The sequence below is a fragment of the Chrysemys picta genome, chromosome 19, assembly GCF_011386835.1.
Source record: "Chrysemys picta bellii isolate R12L10 chromosome 19, ASM1138683v2, whole genome shotgun sequence".
Taxonomy (NCBI): Eukaryota; Metazoa; Chordata; order Testudines; family Emydidae; genus Chrysemys; species Chrysemys picta.
The window spans coordinates 3,379,450-3,398,123 of NC_088809.1; the positions used below are offsets into that span (position 1 = coordinate 3,379,450).

Genomic DNA, 18,674 nt, shown 5'->3' on the forward strand with positions numbered 1-18,674 from the left:
CCTGTCTTAGGGCCAGATTCTCCCACTTTTACTTATGTGGAGTAGCACCTTGCTACTCCTATTAAAATCATTGGGACTAATTGTGACATAAGAAATGTACGACTCAGTGTAAAGGTGAATTGAGCCTGTTAGTTCTTTGGGGCAAGGACAGTGTCTTATCTCTGGTGTATAGAGCACCATGTAAATTCATTGCACTGTCTGATGTTTTATAGTAACTCTACCAGCTCCCTGCCTTAGGGCCTGATCATGTGACATACTGTAGGATCTGAAATCTGTGAGGATCAGGCAAGCTCAGTACCTCACAGAACCATGCCTTTAGTGGGAATAACCTCTCAAAAAGATGCCAAAGTACAGAAAAAGGGGCAGCACTGCGTTATGCAAATTTACTCGGTGTGAAAGAGATATCAAGGAAACAACTCTTAATGTCTGGCAAAAACCAGTGGGGCTCCCACCAAACATATTTTTAAGAGTCCAATAATGATCCAGTTAATTCTTCTGCTGGGTAGCCAAACTCATTGCACCAAATTACAGCTGCTGAGCAAAATGAAAAGTGTAACTGGGGCCTCTCCTAGGGTGGAGAGCATTTACAAAAGGCTTGTCCAGTGCCTGTGTTTTCTGGATCTTTCTTAGGGTACGTCTTCACTACCAACATTAAAATGCTGCCACGGCAAAGCTTTAATGTGGCTGTGTAGTTGCGGCACCAGCGCTGGGAGAGTAGCTCACGAGGGAAGTAGCTCCCAGCGCTGGTGCACTGTCTATACCGCCACTTTACAGTGCTGAAACTTGCACTGCTCAGGGGGGTGTTTTTTCACATCTCTGAGTGAGAAAGTGTAGTCTGTCTTAGACTGTTGTTCACAAAGCACCTTCTGTGTTTGAAAGGGATGCCTTGGCTGCTCTTCCTGTTGGGTGGGTGGAGCGGGTTGCAAAGCAGGTGGGGAGACTGTTTGATCTTCCCTCAACCTTTTACCCAGTGCTTTGGGCGTTGCCTGTGAAACTGCTTCGGAGAAAGGAACAGTTGTGAGTAAGCAAGGCAGTGGCATTTCCTCACAGGACTGAAGGGACAGAACAGGCTGGGCAAGAAAGGAGACACTAGGGAGGTGTTGATTTCTTTGCAGCCCACAGCTCACACTACCTTTGATTAATGAAATAAAACCTTTCCCGGTCCAGACAAATAATAGTCTATTGTTCCAGACTGACCAAGAGCCTGCCTTAGGCCTTGGCTACACTGGCGCTGTACAGCACTGCAACTTGCTGCGCTCAGGGGTGGGAAAACGCGCCCCCCCCACCCCCAGCGCAGCGAGTGCAGCGCTGTAAAGCGCCAGTGTAATCAGTGCCTGCAGCGCTGCAAGCTACTCCCCTCGGAGAGGTGGAGTACATGCAGCCCTGTGAGAGCTCTCTCGCAGCGCTGGCAGCGCGACTACACTCACGCTTCGCAGCGCTGTGAATTCCCAAGTGTAGCCAAGGCCTTAGCCAAACCCAGGACACTGTTAGCTGGTTGGTTAAAATAACGTATTCCAGTAACAGGCTGTTTTTTCACAGTGTGATCCTGAAGTGCATTCCCATTACAGGCAAAAAAGTGATTTATGGAGCCTGCTGTTCCTGCCTGCGTGATAGTGTCATGATCTAGGGCCTAGCAAAGCACAGTCTTGCCCTGTAGTTCACATGCACCCCAGTAATCTGTCAATTCCAGGAGAAAGTGGCTTGTATAGTAGATTCTCCTGGATCCAGTAACCAGGAGTTTATAAGAGAGAACTTCTTCAGAGTAACTGTGAGATCTGATTATTATTAGTAACATGTGTATCTTGATACTCAGGAAGTGACACTTCTCATCTTTCTGTCTAGGCTTTTCTCCTTCTCTCAGCACCAGGGTGTCTGAATTATGATGATGATTTTATTGTATGTATTATTTGTTTTACTGTAGCACCTCAGAGCCCTAGTCATGGACCAGGATTCCATTGTGCTCGTTGCTTTACAAACCCAGGACTCACTGAAGACTTCTGGCCGGGACAATGCTGAGTTACACAAATGCCCAACCCCCTAGAATTTAGTTGCAACCTTTTACTGCACACTTTGCTTCTCTGCTAAATAACTGTGTTCTGTGGGTTTTTTTGCAGGTGATAACCTTTGATGTGGGAGGAGTGAGTGGCCACGCTAACCACATCGCCCTTTACACTGCTCTAAGGTACGATGTCCCGTACAGTCCATTGCGTGCCTTGCCAAAATGCTATTTGAAACCGAGTGCATGTGATGCCTGTGCAAGTAAAAGATTCATACTAGAGCCAACGACTGCATGGACTCCACCGATTCACTTCAATCCCGACCTGCAGCACCCTCTGCTATTCCAGTCGTGGGAACTGCCCAAAACTCTGCCAATGCACTTGTGACCTGTGCACCCCATCTGTTCTACTCCTGTGCTCGCCCTGTATTTCTCCACTCATGCCCCTCATTGTGGGCTTGCAAGCCCCCACTCTGCTGATCCTTTCTGGGCCCCTTTGTATCTACACTTTCTGACTCCTAGCTTTGTGTTACGAATGTACTTTCACCAAAATGTGATGCACAACTCACATCCCTTGTGCACTGATGGATTTAGAAAAATGTTTGAATGGAAGAGACTGTGGCCCCTGAACTCCATCCCCTGCCGTCTAGCAGGCCTGCATCTCTTTAACATCAGAGGGGTAGCCATGTTAGTCTGTATCCACAAAAACATTGAGGAGTCCGGTGGCACCTTAAAGACTGACAGATTTATTTGGGCATAAGCTTTCGTGGGTAAAAAGAAGTGGTTTTTTTACCCTTGAAAGCTTATGCCCAAATAAATCTGTTAGACTTTAAGGTGCCACCGGACTCCTCATTGTTTTTGTTCTCTTTAATATGTGTCTTCTCCCCAAAGACAGAGTCACTCTCTGCTCTCATTCATTTAATCCAGCAGCTCCACAGCTACTGAGGGGTTAAGTTTTATTTTTAGTGGCTGCTGCTTCTTTAATTTTTGTGGGGGGGCAGCCTGTCTCACGGAGGAACTAGAGCATGACCACATCACTCATGGTTTCTGTGCCCTGATGAGTTCTCACACATACCGCTTTCAGACAGAGCTGCAGAGCATGTGCGGTGACCTTTCACACGCACTGATGTTCCTGCCTGCCGCTGCCCCCCATTCCGTATGATTGTATGGGGAAAAAAGCAGCAAAGAGATCAAATTAACCCTCTTCCCTCCCTGTCTCCATGTCAGCTAGTACCAGGTATGGTACTTTCATTGGACTAACACAGTTAGTCTTTCAAACTGTGTCTTGCAGGGTCCCCCCAACACTCTTGTAGATGGAAAAGGTAAATTGGGGTGCTATTCCAATTAATTAAATGATTTTGCACCCCGTTTGACCCTGTCACTTCTGCCTCATGCCCTCCAAAGGCAGGGGTGGAGTGGGCTGCCTGACCAACCCCAGGATTCTCTCATATACCAGTCTCCCAACATACTGCTTTTGTGGCTGGTCCAGTTGCTGCTATTTCATATGTGTCCAAGCCCCAGATTTGTGGATAGCTATACAATTTCAGGGCTTGTGGGGAGGGTTTGTTTTTCTGCAGGAAATGAAAAGCATACATTAGCATTTTGCTTGAAATCTTCTTGTGGGGATTTTGAATGCAGCCCCAAACCAACAGAAAAGAAACTTTTTTTTACAAAATTCTTTTCACATAAGAATGAAGTGATGGACACGGTCCCTGTAATGGGCCCCACCCCATCATCTTCCAGTGCCAGTGCTTTGGGATTCTTTGGAAGGAAATCCTGGGAGAGTCCTCTCTTCTCCCCAGCATGCTCAAAGCTCCCATGTCCCAGGAACCCGCTCTCTGGCCAAGAAGGGCTGGATGTTTCACCAAGTCTCTGTCAGAAGAGGTGGCTCCAAAAACATACCATGGTTCCTCCGTTGTTTGCAAAGCTACATGCCCTAATGGCCCAGTAATTAAGCCACCTGCCTTATCCCAGTTTTTACCTTTTAAATATGTAAGTATGCAAGAGTCTGCTACTGAGAAGTGTTAGTTTGACAGTGCTGGAGGCTGAAATCCTTCCACAGAACAGGCACGGTATGGACAGCAGCAGTGCAAGTTATCCCATCCTGCCCCCTGCCCCAGCCTCTAAAGGATGTGAGGTTGAAGCTTCATTCAGTGTGGGGAGACTGCCAAGAACACAGCCTGTTGTAGGGGCAGGGGTGACATCTGTGGCTGATCTGAGACTCACCAGACTCATTTTACACCCATCAAATGGCACTGATTGGCTTCGTTTTATAGCACGATTTCTCAGACTGTATTCTGTGGCTAACTGGTGGCCACAGAGCACTTGCTGGTGGTCCATGAAGAGCTGGCTAGTCACGTAACAATGGTTATTCCTGAGAGAGATAGAGCAGTGGAAAGGAGAGACAAAATGAACAAAAGGAGACAATGTGACTATTTTATTACACTGAAGCCAGCTAACAATACATCTATGCTGTCCTCATACACCACCTCCTCCTCATAAGCTACTGCTGCAGTTGTCACAAGGATGCTTTGGGATTGGAAATGGGAGGTGGCTCCAACCCATCATGAACAAGAGGGGAGGTGACCGTGAGACAAGTAGGGTGACCAGTTGTCCCGATTTTATAGGGACAGTCCCGATATTTGGGGCTTTTTCTTACATAGACTCCTATACCCCCCACCCCCGTCCCGATTTTTCACACTTGCTGTCTGGTCACCCTACAGACAAGCCTCTTTTAACATGAAGTTATTTAACTTGTAAGCAGTTCATGGCATGGACTGTCTACTACTCTGTTGTACGGTGCCTAGCACAATGGGTTCTTGGTTGGTCCCTACGCACTACGAGGATAAACATGATTACTGATGCGGTGCATGTGATGGACAAGTTTGAGAACCTGTGTTTTAGAAGTCGAGGATTAGAAGCACTTCTGTTTTATAAAGATGGGGTTTTACAGTGATGTCGTGGATGGCATCGAGGTGATTTTGGTTTGCATGAGTCACAGGGCATTTCCATTTTAAACAGACCCTTCTGCCTAGCGAATGTGTGTTTTGTTGGCTTAAGATAAAATGGAACGTTCTGTACTGGGGTTTGCACACCCACTTCCTCCAGTGAAATCCATCTCTTCCCATTTAGAATATGAAAGAACAATCCCTTCGCTGCTTAGGCCAGAGCAAACTGAGTGGAAAATAGGAGCTGCTATATTTAACCACTGTGCATTATGTTGTTATAGCAACTGCATCCATAAAACTTATATCAATGATGCCACGTAGAAAGCTACATCAAGGTATCATTAGTTGAGCAATTCTTATCAATTCCATTTGGAAAAACGATCTGACTCCTCCAGTTTGCATCCAAATGGCTGTAAACTCAGCGGTGGGTTCTAAATGAAGCCATGTGGAGATGGTATTTGGGAGCTTAGTGTTTTATCATTTATGAGCTGATAATGATGCTGTTTGAGTGTCATTGATGCTTTGTTGTGGTTAAGTGCCCTGGCGTGGATCTTTCATGTGCTGTGTATGGCTGCCATCAGAGAGTTGATTTGTATTTGGGACATGTACAAAAGAAAAGGACATTTCCTGTCCCGTGTACATTGTACTGGGACATATTCAGGTATGGGGTTTAATTAAATGCCAATTGCAAATAGGTAAAGAAAATGGCCAGTATCCAGCCAAATCCTGCAGACTTCACTCTGACAAAACTCCCTTTGAGGCTGAAGACTGCAGAATTTCCTTATGACATAGGAATTCCAGCTCATGCTTAGAGACACAATGTGCAAATAGCAGGTTCCTCTTCAGATGATTAGGTGGATGATGGTATGTGGCACCCACTGCTCCCTTTGTCTTGGACGTCTTCCCACACTGATGGAGAGCTTGGGCCTGATTCTGATCTTACACCAGTTTTACACAACTGTGCCCCATTAATTTCAATGGCATTACTCCTGATTTACCCCATGTAAGTGAAAACATAATGTAGCCCTGTTTTTTCCCATGTCACCCTCCTCCCCTTTCCTGGATGCCTCTTCACTCCATCCTGGAGAAGGATTTCCTGAGATGATTCATTTTGAGTGATTTAGTATCTGTCTGTGTTCTAGCTCCGAGAGTCCGAAGGAGGAATGGCTGAGGCCTGAATGTTTTCCTTCTGGTGCCGGGACCTCATGTTGCAGTCCCTCCTTGCAGAGTCAAGGTTGTTCTGTATTGTATATGTTCCAGTGTTTTTTGTAGCCTAACTTTACTAATTCCAAAGGATGGGGAGAATCAAGGAGGTTAGAGACAGAAGTGCCATCTAAGGTCCATGCAGCCCATCTCCATGGAGCCCGGGTAAAATGGTCTCCCACTATATGTTTTTCTAGTGCTCTGTCCAGCCTGGTGTTTGGGGTCTCAAATGATTGGGCTTCCACCACTTTCCTTGGAGAGTCAGCCCACAGCTATAATACATCATCCTGATTGCCAGCTTATAAATTCCCTTTCTGAATCTCGCCTCTTTCCTTCTGCTTCCAGCCCCTTCCTCATTCTTTATTGTGCCGAGGTTGTTCTGATGCCTCCCCCATGAGCTGAGAGCCACAAAAATAAACTGAGCAGAAGCCACCAAATTTGTTAGTACTCAGCAAAGCTGTTTCCTTGGTAACAGTGACCATGCTTAAACAAAAATAATAGATCCCGCTGGGAATGGCCTCCCCCAGATCATTAAGATTTTAGCAGTTTGTTCATGTAGCTGATTGAAGCTGTAACCTTTCCACACTCCACTCCCACACAGTGCGGAGGCGAAGGCAGTGTGAGCAATGAAGCAGCTCCGTCATTTGTGAACTGGAAGATCCCTGGGTCACCCCTTCTCCAGATTACTTTGAATTGGCGAGGCCCCGTCCTTTGTTGCTGAAATATGAATGAGTGTAGATTGTCTGGATGCTTTAAACTGTGTTTTGCCTACACAGTGCGGTTCAGGGTGCAGGGGAAATGCAGCTGGCCAGTCCAGTTAGGGTGGGGGTGGTATTTCAGATTGTAAACATTCAACATCTGGCAAATCTCTCGCTGTATGTAACATCCCTGGGACTCCTAGGAGATTGGCTGCTCTTCCTGCTCCACATCTATTTCATCAGATTAATTGGGAGATTAGGGGACAGGAACCTAAATGGAGCCCCAGCTGTGCCTTGCATTCCCTGCTATGCTCCTGCAAGCTGTATTTCCTCAGTAGGCCTTAGCAGATAGCCCAGTGAATAGAGTGTAGAGTTTTATGTTCCCCACAGTGGGACCTTCTTAGAGTGAAGTCATGGATTTCATGGAACAATTTCTCTCTGAGCAGTGTGTCACCAACACAGCATTCTACCCATTGGGACTTTGACTGTGCTTCCCTTTCAGTGGCGTTTCCTGCTCTCCAAGTTCCCTGTGAGCCAAACCCTGAGATCCTCACTCGCTTTTTACTCACTCCTTATTGACTGTAGTGGAAGTTGCTTGTGCTCAGGGCTGCGCAGGAGCTGGCTCATACACTTCACTGGCAGGAGTATTGACGGAATAAAAATAAGGACCTCAGGATTTGGCCCAATGGAAACTTTGCTTAAACAATGAGGTCCTAATCTTGCGAGCTGAGCACCTGTGATGTGCTAAGGGCCCTCAATTCCCATTGACTTTAAGGGGAGTTGAGGCTGCAGGAATCTTTTAATGCAGAGAGATTTCTTGGGTTCCCTGCAGGACTTCAGAGACACTTTGAATCCTTTGCTGCAAGGATCTGGCTTTTCCTCCTCTCTCCCCGAGAAGGAGATATGGAAGGTGCCTGTGTTGGAACTTGCCGGGAGCATAACAAAGAAGCACAGCCAGGGACCCCCTGTCGCTTGTAAATGGCTATAAATCGGGTTGGGGCGTTTTGGTGTTCAGAGGATGAGTTTCAGCTGCTTCCGTCTGTGGTTGCTTTCACTGCAGCTTCACTTCCAAATAATAATAATAATAATAATAAAAGTCTCTCAGGAAACAACCCATGGAAAAAGCTCCCGAAGGAGCCCATTTGTATCTTTCCTTGTCATGACCTCATGCCAGACTCTTACATTTCACCCAAACCACAGCACGTCCAGTCTGTAAAACAACATTCCCCAAATGGCAACAGCGAAGAGCTGCAACCTCTCCCCTACTTGGAAGTGTTCCCTGGAGAGAGCTGCAGGAGGGGCGTGGGAGGGAGCTAGAAGATTGATTTGCGGGAGGAATGTTTGTTAGTATATAGGGGCTTGAGTGGGAGATAGAGCTTTGCCTCACTCTCTCTCTCGCTTTCTCTGCAAGCACAGTTCATTCCCATCTATAGTCCTAAGAGGCATGAATGGATGAGCCTGTTGATTTCTCTGCAGCATTACAACCATGTGTACCTTACAGTAACATTGCACTGTACCTTGCCCAGCCAGTGCTATAGTGTTGGCTCAGGATGGAGGTCATCAGTAGAGCAACTCTTCCAGATGAGAGCAGAGAGGGGTTGCAGTACCAGCACTGAGGACCTTCCATGTTAATCAAAACAGAACTTGAATTTCCAGTGGTGCTTTTTCCTCCTGAACCGTTGTGTGCACAAATCCCCTATTCTGCTACTGTCTTGAACCTTCCTTCCCTGATGATTGTGCCTGCTGCTCTTAACTGGGGCTTCTCCAGGCAGGCTCCTTGCTGCTATAGTTTGTGGCCAGTGATGATGATTATTACTAGTCCACTCCTGGGGCAGCTGTTCTGTTTGTCACCTTAACCATCCCTTTTATTTACAGACAGTAAATATCCTGACTGTCACCCCAGTGGCAGAGCAGAAAGTCCATGAGAAGAGTCTGAATAGTGGGACTTTAACGGTGGAGAGGAGGGGGTTTGCTAGACTGGAAGTAGCAAAGGCTGTTGTGCGATGGATCTTAGCTGTGGAAAAGGAAAGAACATTCCTGGAAGAATCTGTTTAGGGCAATGGTCTCCTGATCACTGCTTTTGAATACTGCCATGTCCTGCATTTCTGGCTTGACTTTTGCTTTGAATTGCTTTGTGTATTCATCACTCAGCGCTTCCTATTTTGTCTGTGCCTGTATGGCTAATCCCTTTCCTCGAAACTAACCAGTAACTAGAGATAATCATAGTTTGAAAATGACTAGAGGCCCAATGTAGTTTACATACAATGTACGTTTTGCCCAGGTTGATTTACACATGAAATGCACCAGTAAGAGACGATAACAATCTCTTTAAATATTACACAGGGTTAAATAACCTTTTTTTCACCCAAATGGTCCATTTTCTATTTTGTTTTTCCTTCAACAAGAACAAGCCTAGCTATGTAACTCCTGCTGCCATCTACTGGAAATCTACAGGTCCAGCAACCAGCAGGCTGGGCCAAAATCAGTGGAGATGTAAATGGTGTTATGAGTGTAAGCTGTTGTGAGTTACACACAGGGGGAAGGGCAGAGTTGTAGCAGAAAAAACAGGAACGTTAAAGGGGAATGAGGCTAACCACCCTCCCACTCCTTCAGCATGTGACACCCACTCGGACTTATTGATGTAAATAACACCACTGTTTAGATCTCCACTGAACTGGGCCCCCTCTGCTCTGTTTTCTAAAGACTTTTTTTCTTTTGAGAAGTCCTTCTGGGTTGGGATTGAGGCCCACTATGGGGACAGCATGGGGGAAGCTTGTCCTGCGGTTGCCCATGCTGTCTCTGCTCTTTGGATAACTAGAGGATAACTGTCTGCAGGGCTCTCTATAGGGCACCTCTCCCCAGAACGAAGTCACTAAACCCGCAGACTCTGTCACTGAGTGAAAAAGAGAGTAGCTACTCTGGGCAAGGCCAGAACCAGTGTCTATTCACAAGTTGCTTCGAACAATGGAAACAAAAGTGGGTTCTAACACTTGCGCTTGTGGACAGAGTGACATCATTAGGTTAAATATGCAGAGTCCTGTCAACATGGGCTGGGGAAACCTGGCTAGCACTTCCCTAGCAAGTCTTCTGTACAGCACGGCGTGCTAGAGGGGTACTACTGCTGAGCAGTGTCCCAGGCCGTTAGAGACAGGACCCTAAAGAACAAGTGGTATTTGGGAGCTTGTTGCAGTTTCCTATATTATAGGTGGGGAGTGCTTATGCCCTGCCCCACCAGCCGTCCAGCAGTGAGGACAAGGAAAGTGGTGATGGATTAGAAGCAAAATCATTTGTGGGGAACCAAACCTGCTATCTTGCAGGGTCAGTGGGAGCTGGGACATCCAGTGTCTGCTCCAGAAAGCTTATTTTAGGGGCTGCCATTGTGAGTTTTCAGCTGTGTGTGATTTAGCCCTTAGTGCTTATACATATTTAAAGAAGGCTTTGAGTGGCCTCACTATATGTTCACCATGGTTTCTGTTTCAATTCACAGGTACCTGCAGTCAGAGGGGAAGTTACCTGAAGGTACGTCACACACGTTTAAACAAAAGCATCAGTGACACTGCAGACATGATCGGTCTATTGACTTGCATGTTCTGTCCAAGTCCCCATTGGAATAATCCACCTCTTCTTTGCAATGCAAATGCAACCAGGGAGTTCAGCTGCAGATTTCTCTTCCATGCTTTTTCCTGAGCTCCCGCTCCTGTGCAGTCCCTTCTTCTGGGCCTGGGCATTAGTGTGACTCAGGCTGGGAGTTGGGTTAGGCTCAAAGGCACCCTCTTCTCACCCTGTGTGTTTGTCCTGTCTGGATTGTGTGACACCAGCTCTGCTTCTTGGCCTCTTGCTCTGTGCACATGGCTGCTGTTTCCAGGCCCCTGCCTCACTCTCCAGTTCTTTTGATTTGTCTGGTTTTAGATACAATATTAGGCCTAGACATGAAGGTGAAAAGGGCTTTAGCAGTGCAAACAGATGGAGAACTCTAACTCAATGATATCGTTGCTGAGAATGGTTTTATAGCCAAGTTTAAACGCAGTCCTAGCTATATTATCCTAGGTCAGGTTCACTCACCAATGTGGGCAGTCTGAGAAGCATATATTAAAACAGTGCTATGGATGCTAACTGGAGGAATGGTCCGTCATACTGTTTGGCTAGCAGGGGTCTCAGCAAAGGCCCCTGTCCGCACTGTGGGACAGCAGTAGCCAAAGCAGAGGAGAGGAAGAGCAACATGCATCCTAACCACTCTCCTGCTTTTACTCCATGCACCCAATCCCAGAGCAGGTCCTCAGCCCGTATCTCTCCCCCGCTCCTCCCAGTGATCTGCTCTGGGAAGGAACTCCTGGAGGAGTCAGCTCTGCCCCAGGGCATGCAGATCTCCAGCCAGTCCGGTCATCCCCACCCAGCATCCAAAAACCATCCACACTTTGCTGCCGTTACCTTAATCTCAAACCCTTTGTGGATGAGAAGGGTTGTGGGTGCGTCACAGAGAGTTGCTTTTGCTTCCCTAGTGGTTAAAGGTTGAGGTCACCCATGTAGTGGAGCGAGCGTGGGCCCAGAAGCCAGAATCTCCTACTCTTTTATCCTGACTCTGCAACTCTGTGGCCACAGTCAGGTCACGTCCTCTGGCTGTGCCTTGCGTGTCCCATCTGCGAATGGGAATGTTCACACTGCCCTCTCCCCATGGGAGACTTGGAGGGCTATATCCATGCCGCATTTTAAATGGGCAAAGAGCAGTATGTGTGCTGAGTATTGTCCAGAGCTTGGGCACAGCATGAGCAGCGGGGGTAGCTGCAAAGTGCTGGGAACAATGAAAAGCAAGTGCCTACTGCCATGCTGCAAGGAGGCAAATATGTCAGACCCCATCTATGATGAACCCACTTCAGCAGGCTAATGAGTTTGACTAGGCTTGGTTTAAGCATGGTTTGGCCCTGCCCTCTCAGGCCAGACAGACTGTGTCTAAAACTGGTTCAGATAACCAGTGTAAAACCAGCATAGATGGCGCCTCAGTTTCTCTGGCAGCTTCTGAAGATATGCATGAGGCTAGCTGCTCTGATTACATCACATCTTACATGACCTACAAATGCCAAAGGAGTAGGGAGCTCCCATGTTGCTGCTTACATTAAGCCTTTCCAAATATAGTTCCAGTCTCATTGAAATTCCCGGTATTTATAATTTGATCTGGCAGGCATGTAGGGCCATGCATCAGAAGGACTTAATGAAATGAGAGTGACGTCGGGGCCTGCCTAGGCTGTCTGGAGCACGGCTGAAAAGCACACTTAGCCCAAGGAAATGGCCTGCTCCCTTGCCAGGAACTGGGACCTGTGTGCCGTTGAACCTGTGTAAGCTCATGGGATCAAAGAGCCCACAGACAATCATTCTGCAAATAGTCTTTCACTGTATCCTCTGAGCTAGAAAGGCATTTTGGGTAGTGGTATGCAAATGAGTACCCCGAGCATCCCACTTTGCTTCCTAATTCCCATATCGAGTGTGGCCATAGCAGGTAGCTTTTAAACTGAAGCTGTGTCCTCCCGGCCAGCTCTGAGCAAGTAGGCCTGATTCAGGAGCTGGGGACAGCTGGTATGCACGTATCCATGGTACAGCCACCGCCTGGCTATAACCAGCTCCCAGCCAGAAGAGCCAGCGTACTAACATCTAGCAGAAGCAATGCAAGCCCCCTGTCAGAGATAGCTCTGCTAAGAGCCTACTTCATTCCAGGCACACTTGTTGCATACATTTGTTGAAACAGAAAGCCAAGGTGACTGGGCTTCAGACCTCCAGCAGCTGATCCGCTAGCTAGAGAGGTCACGTTAACCCAGCCAATTGGTAAAGCAGCTGACTAATAATCTTAAATCTACCCTGGGGTCACAGTCACAACCGTCTCCTCCACAGGTCTTCGCCTGAGGGTGTCAAATAAGCAGGCCCATCAATAGCTCTACTTGGACATTCCCTTTCTCCTACCCTGGCTGGCAGGAAGGGCTTTGAGTCTCTGAGCCCTTCCCATCTGTAGCTGGACTGTACATTCCCTACCAGCTTCGTTTCATCTCTTCTTCAAATTCAAAGTGATCTCTGCTGGTGATGCCTCATGACCCTGGTCGGATTGCTAACGCAAACAGCTCCTTTACTTAAAGCTTAAATTGCAGCAGCCTAAGCTGTTCCCGCTCTGTGCATAGAGGACTTCAGCCTGTAGGGTAGCAAACTGGCACCTTTCACCTGTACTAAATTCACTTGCAATGATTTTGCTTTCCAGTAGCAGGTAGTGAGCCCTCCCAGCTGCTAGGAATTGGGAAGCAAAGGGCAATGTGCTTGCAGATGAATTAGTATTTCTTAGAAAAAGACGATTAGGGAATGGGGGAGCAGCCCAGACGTCACAGTCCGTCAGTGTTTAGTCTGAGGCCATCCCTCTCTTCCTGACTTTGCACCTAGGAGCCCCGGAGGCTCTGCCAAGGCTTGTAAACAGTGATCCAGGAAAGGAAAAGGCCCATTGCACTATGTTTGCTTTTTGTACCCCCCATTGGAAAGGGCTGAGATGCAAACAGGTGGCTGGTGGAAATGTGGAATGCCAGGGCAAGGGAATCCATTTCAGTGGCTCTCCTCTGCCCTTCCGCACAGCAAGACATGATCCAGACCTCTCCAGCCAGAGTTACCCAGTAAACAGATTTCTACACTTGAGCAGCCCAGAGGGTCTCCTGGGTACAACCAGCAAGTTCTCCATCCACATCCCCTACTGACTGAACACAAAATGGATCTGACAAGCCAGGCTTTCACGGGTCTCCTTAACAGTGATTGCAGAATGGGTGGGCACTGCTGGTTTGCGCACACCAGGATATGCCTGCAGATTTTCAGGGGCACTTAAGGAGGCTCAACAAGTCCTGGAGTTAAAGAACAGCAAAACAATTCACTTCTTGGAAACAAGAAATTGGCTTTCTCGGAGGTAAATGAACAGAAACCACTTTCCGCACCACCAAGTCACTTCAGTCTGTATCACCGTCCCCTCTCGCTGGGGGTCACCTTCGCAGCATTGAGCTGAATACGCTCAGCAGCCTGAAAAGCATTACACGCCTTCCATGCTGATGGGAATGACCAGTGAGATGAGCCAGACGTTAAACTCGGGTCTGAAATGAGTTTTGGGCCTTATTGTCAGCTCCAGGGGAAAAGCCTGAGTCCCTGCCCCACATTCTCACCCAGTGTTTCTCCTGCACCGCAGAGGGACTTTGGTGCAAGGGAAGGGGAGTGGTACAAAGGATCCCTGGCACACAGGTTTCAGGGCTTCTGGTGTCCAATACTTCCACGTGGCCTAGTTGTAAGCTGCCTGGTAGGACAACAGGCCCCTGCACCCCTTCCCCAGCCACCTGCTGCAGAGAAGGCGCAGTGACCTTTAACAGGCCGGTGTTCCACTGAATTGCTGCCACTTCAACAGGAATGGACCAGGTACATGGTACAGCTTTGACATGATGAATGTGCTGGAAGGCAGGCTTCTGAACTTGCTGCCATCTGGTAAATCAGAGCACTAGTTTGTATCTGATGGGTGCTTTCTTCCATCTACAATTATCATTGGAGAGCGCCATCTGCTGGAAATGTCTCTTTATGACCTGGCTATTTTTCTAATGTCAATATTAACTATCGATCACCTTCTGGACAATATTTACTCTGGCTTATCTGGTAACATCCGACTTCCTCCGTCAGGTCAGAGCCTGCAGCAAGGTGAACTGATGTGACACTTCTGTGAAAGCTCCAGATCACATACCTTGTGTCACTCTCTATTCTAGCACCATTGGGTCAGGATGGAAACCTGCTGTTGCCCTCTGACCCGCCAGCCCTGTCCCCTTGCAGCTGCAGAAGGTAAGGCTAAAAGCCATCTCTGCTCTGTCAAGCCTGCCAGTGACTAACCCCTCAGGAGCAATCCAGCTGCAAACCCTTCCAGAAAGAAGACTGGGAGAGAGGTTAGTGCTGATCTAGTTAGATTGTGTTGGCCAAGCTTTGATCATAATCTAGGCAAAAATCATCTAATAACCAGTGACTAATGCAAAAGCAGGAACAATTATGATTATAGAGTGGAAAGGTGGGGAAAATCCCTTCACCTTTCTTTTGGAGGGAGGAAGAGGAATCGAGGGGCCTGGAGGCAGTGCTGGAAGGAGTGGTTTCCAGAAAATGTACAATGTTCTTTCACTGATGGCCTCTGATGAAATAAAAGCAAAGTGGGTTGGTGCCCCTCCTAGGAATAGGCCAGGGGCAAGCATATGCACCAACTCATTTGTGAGGCTGGAGAAAGTTGGAGGTCTTGCCCCGTCTCCATTCTTTGTTCCTCGGCCCAGAATATTCCACAGCTTCCTTCTAAATGTCTTATCCGCATGCTGCTCCCCTCATTCTACACCTCGGAGACCTCTGTGTGGCTTCTCCCCCTGCCCCTCTCCAGGAATTCCACAGATAGCTCGCTCAGTGTATGAACAAAAGCTCTTGCTTTCCCATCCTGGACCTGAGCCACTTTTGCATTAGAATGATGGGTTTTAGTGAAACTAACTTGTGCTTGATCCTGTGAAATCAGTGGGAGTCAGAGTGTTCTGCCCACCTCCCCCCCCCCAGCCCCAGGCCCTTAGTAAGTAATATATGTCTGTCTAAGTCTAGAGAACTCACAGCACAAAGGCAGCACCCCAAGTTCCCAGCTACTTTGGTGGGCACAGAATGACGAATGCACGTTCCCTAGAGACTTTTAGGAGGAGGGTCTCTCTTCTCTCCTTGACTTGGAGCCAGTCAAACCTCAGCAAACTTCTTCCCTCAGAGAACAGTGAGCCACTCCTGGATTTCAGCATCATGTCCCATTTGTCTGAGAACCATCAAGTTGCTTCATGTTCACTTTGTGATCCTTGTGCCCTGTGAGAACATAATGACAACGCAGAAGGACCTCAGGCCCCAACTGAAGCTGTATTAGATGTGTGATCTTGGGTTCTCCTGGAGTTAAAATGATACAGATGTTGAGACAGTTCAGGCCTCCCTTTGCGCCCTCCCTTCAGCGTTTCATTCAGATTGCAGGGGCATGCTGCAATGCATCTGATTGCAGATCCTACTATGTCTATACAATGTGACTGTTCTCATCTGTCAAACTCAAAGTAATGTCTAAAGTAAGGCGCATAATAACTTCAGCTTCTGAAGTGTCATGAAATCTCAAGGCACTTTCCCAAAGAGCTACATTTCCTTAATGGGACCATCAGCTGAGCTCATCAATAAATACAATTTAGCCATGAAAGAAATTTAGCAATTAACTTTCGAGTTCAAAGGTTTCTTAGAATCAGGGGAAACAAATGAACCATAGCTGAATCTGTTCTGCATGCTCCTTTCACCTCCTGCATGACAAACATCCAAGTGATGGGTTTTGAGCTCCTATTAACATGTAATCACCTGCCTGTGTTAATATCTCATGCAGTCATTCCTGGACCCTGAAAACACTCATTTCTGTAGCAAAGCATGTTGAAAATTGGATTAGAAGGACAGTCAAATGAACCGAGGGCTGCTTGTTTAACTACCTTTAAATGATACAGTGTTGGCATTCAAAGGGCCTTCCCATGGGAACAGGACTGGGCCCAAACAAGTTCAGAAATAATTTAGATTGTCATAAAAAGGCATCCACCCTTTAAACCCAGGTTTCCTTCTTGGGAATCCAAGTTTGCTCTCAGCAGAATAGCTAAGAAGCAAACAGAATTGAATAGAAATTCATACGGCACAAAAGTAGGTTCTGACAGAATTTGGACTCCTGGTGGGCTGTCACACAGGAGGCTGGGGGCTTTGCCTACCCTCGTGATGCTGTGAGCTCGTAATCATCTTGTTGTCTTGTATTCTTTCTCCTGTTGCTCTGCTCAGGGTGCCGGGTCCTTACCCTCAAGTCAGTAAACCTCCTCCGGAAGTACATCTCCATCCTGGATGTGCCCATTAGCTACCTCCAGTCCCAGGATGTTCTCTTTATACTAACAAAGGAGGAGTCTGAACAAGCCAAGGTGAGATGCATTGTTCCTGCCCAGCCTGTTTGAGCATTTCAGAATCATTGTGAGGGCTTCAGCCAAAAGTGCCTCATGCATGTGGAACTTAAAAATATATATACTGCACATGGAGTGTAATTGGCACATTTCAAACAGTCAGAAGAACATAAGAACGGCCATACTGGGTCAGACCAAAGGTTCATCTAGCCCAGTATCCTGTCTTCCAACAGTGGCCAATGCCAGGTGCCCCAGAGGGAATGAACAGAACAGGGAATCATCAAGTGATCCATTCCCCGTCGCTCATTCCCAGCTTCTGGCAAACAGAGGCTAGGGACACCATCCCTGCCCATCCTGGCTAATAGCCATTGATGGACCTGTCCTCCATGAATTTAACTAGTTCTTTGATTTCTGATTGATTATAAATAAATCTTTGATTTATGAAGCATCATTGGATTTGCTTTTAGGAATATTTACTTGTCAAGACAAGTTGCTTTGTACACCGTTCAGATGGTGGGATTGGGCAGCTTTGCAGCTCTTAGACCCTGGGTGGCCAGAGTGCACTCTTATATTTGATACAGTGATGTGGATTGTGGACACTACAGTTCCCAGCATGCAGTATTCTATCTTGATCTGCTCTTTGTCTTGTATGACTACTTGTGGCAGCAGGCTCTTAGCAAGTTACCCTGTCTTTTGGGCAAACTTTGGGTTATTCTGCTGTGTGAAATCTCTATACATTCTAGTCAAGAAACCTCTTATCACCATATGATTAGAGCTCCCTCCACAGTATATTAAAGTAAACATTACAGAGCAAACAGTGCTCCTAATCTACAAGTAACACCCTCAGCACTGTCGTATTTATGAGGGTAGTAACAGAAAGTTCCAAGTACAAAAATTCCTCTGATATTTCGAAAGTGGCTAGAACCTTGAGTCTAACCTTCCTACTGACACTTACTTTCCAAGTGGCATGTCATAAATACATGAAATGGGCCTCAACTAGCAACTTCTGGTCATATACAACCACTTGAAAATAGCCCCCAGGATTCCAGTATAGCATTGTTTGAGTTTAGTCAGAATCCCACCGCTGCTAAGCTGTGTTTGTGCTGGTCCTTTGGTGGGTCACCGAAGATAGATTTCACTGTAAATCTAGTAGTGAACTTTACAGAAAGCCTTGAAAGCTGTCTTCCGAATGGGTTTGGAAGGTCTAATGTTTTCTCACATATTTTTATCTTTCTAGAGAGCCATGCGGTGCCATCACAGCCAGCTTCTCTGGTTCCGCCACACCTACATCCTGTTCTCACGCTTCATGGTGATCAATTCACTTTGCCTTCTGTAAAGGGAAGGAGAATCATACACACTTCCAGGGGTATTGAGAGACCAGAGAAGGGAGACAAAGAAAAGAGAGGCTCTGCCTGACCAAGCACTATTGAATGCTCTTGTTTCTTTAATGCCTCAAGAAGAGGACAGAATTCCACCTTCTGGGATACACATTGTCCCTTGGGGTTTGAACCAGGATCCTCACAGCCCTCAGGCTGTAACACTGAACCGCACAGGCCTGCCTGTCAGTCAGCCAGTTCCTGCTGATGGAGGGCTGGTTTCTTGACTTTAAAATGCCAAAACTTTAGGAATAAAATATTAAAAATTATACAGACTAATATAATTGCACTGAGCTCTTACTGTTCTTTCCATCTCGATCCTCCAAGCCACGCTGTGATACGAGCTTTACTCGGCTGGACTGTACCTCGTGAAACACTAGTATTTATTCCTGCTTCCAAACAAAGTCTTTGAGATCCGCTGAACATAAGCTGTTTTTCACCGGGATGTGCAGGGTGTACGAATGAAGTTACAAGTGAGAGGGCGCCAGCCAGTTCTT

The 18,674-nt window shown here is 47.1% G+C and overlaps 1 protein-coding gene across 7 annotated transcripts in view; it reads left to right on the top strand.

Annotated features, from left to right (window-relative positions):
- PIGL (phosphatidylinositol glycan anchor biosynthesis class L) overlaps positions 1-18,453 on the top strand; it is a 75,778-nt gene extending 57,325 nt beyond the window's left edge. For 2 of the 7 annotated variants that reach the window (XM_005298190.5, XM_065572910.1), the window contains 4 exons: positions 2,115-2,182; positions 10,333-10,364; positions 16,689-16,822; positions 18,039-18,453. In XM_005298190.5, coding sequence (XP_005298247.3) covers positions 2,115-2,182; positions 10,333-10,364; positions 16,689-16,822; positions 18,039-18,137 — 333 coding nt within the window. In that variant the 3' untranslated portion in view covers positions 18,138-18,453. Of the gene's footprint in view, positions 1-2,114; positions 2,183-6,086; positions 6,182-10,332; positions 10,365-16,688; positions 16,823-18,038 lie in introns of all 7 variants that reach the window. The other 5 variants (XR_006176304.2, XR_006176305.2, XM_065572907.1 and 2 more) reach the window with 5 other exon arrangements.
- Positions 18,454-18,674: the final 221 nt, after the last annotated feature.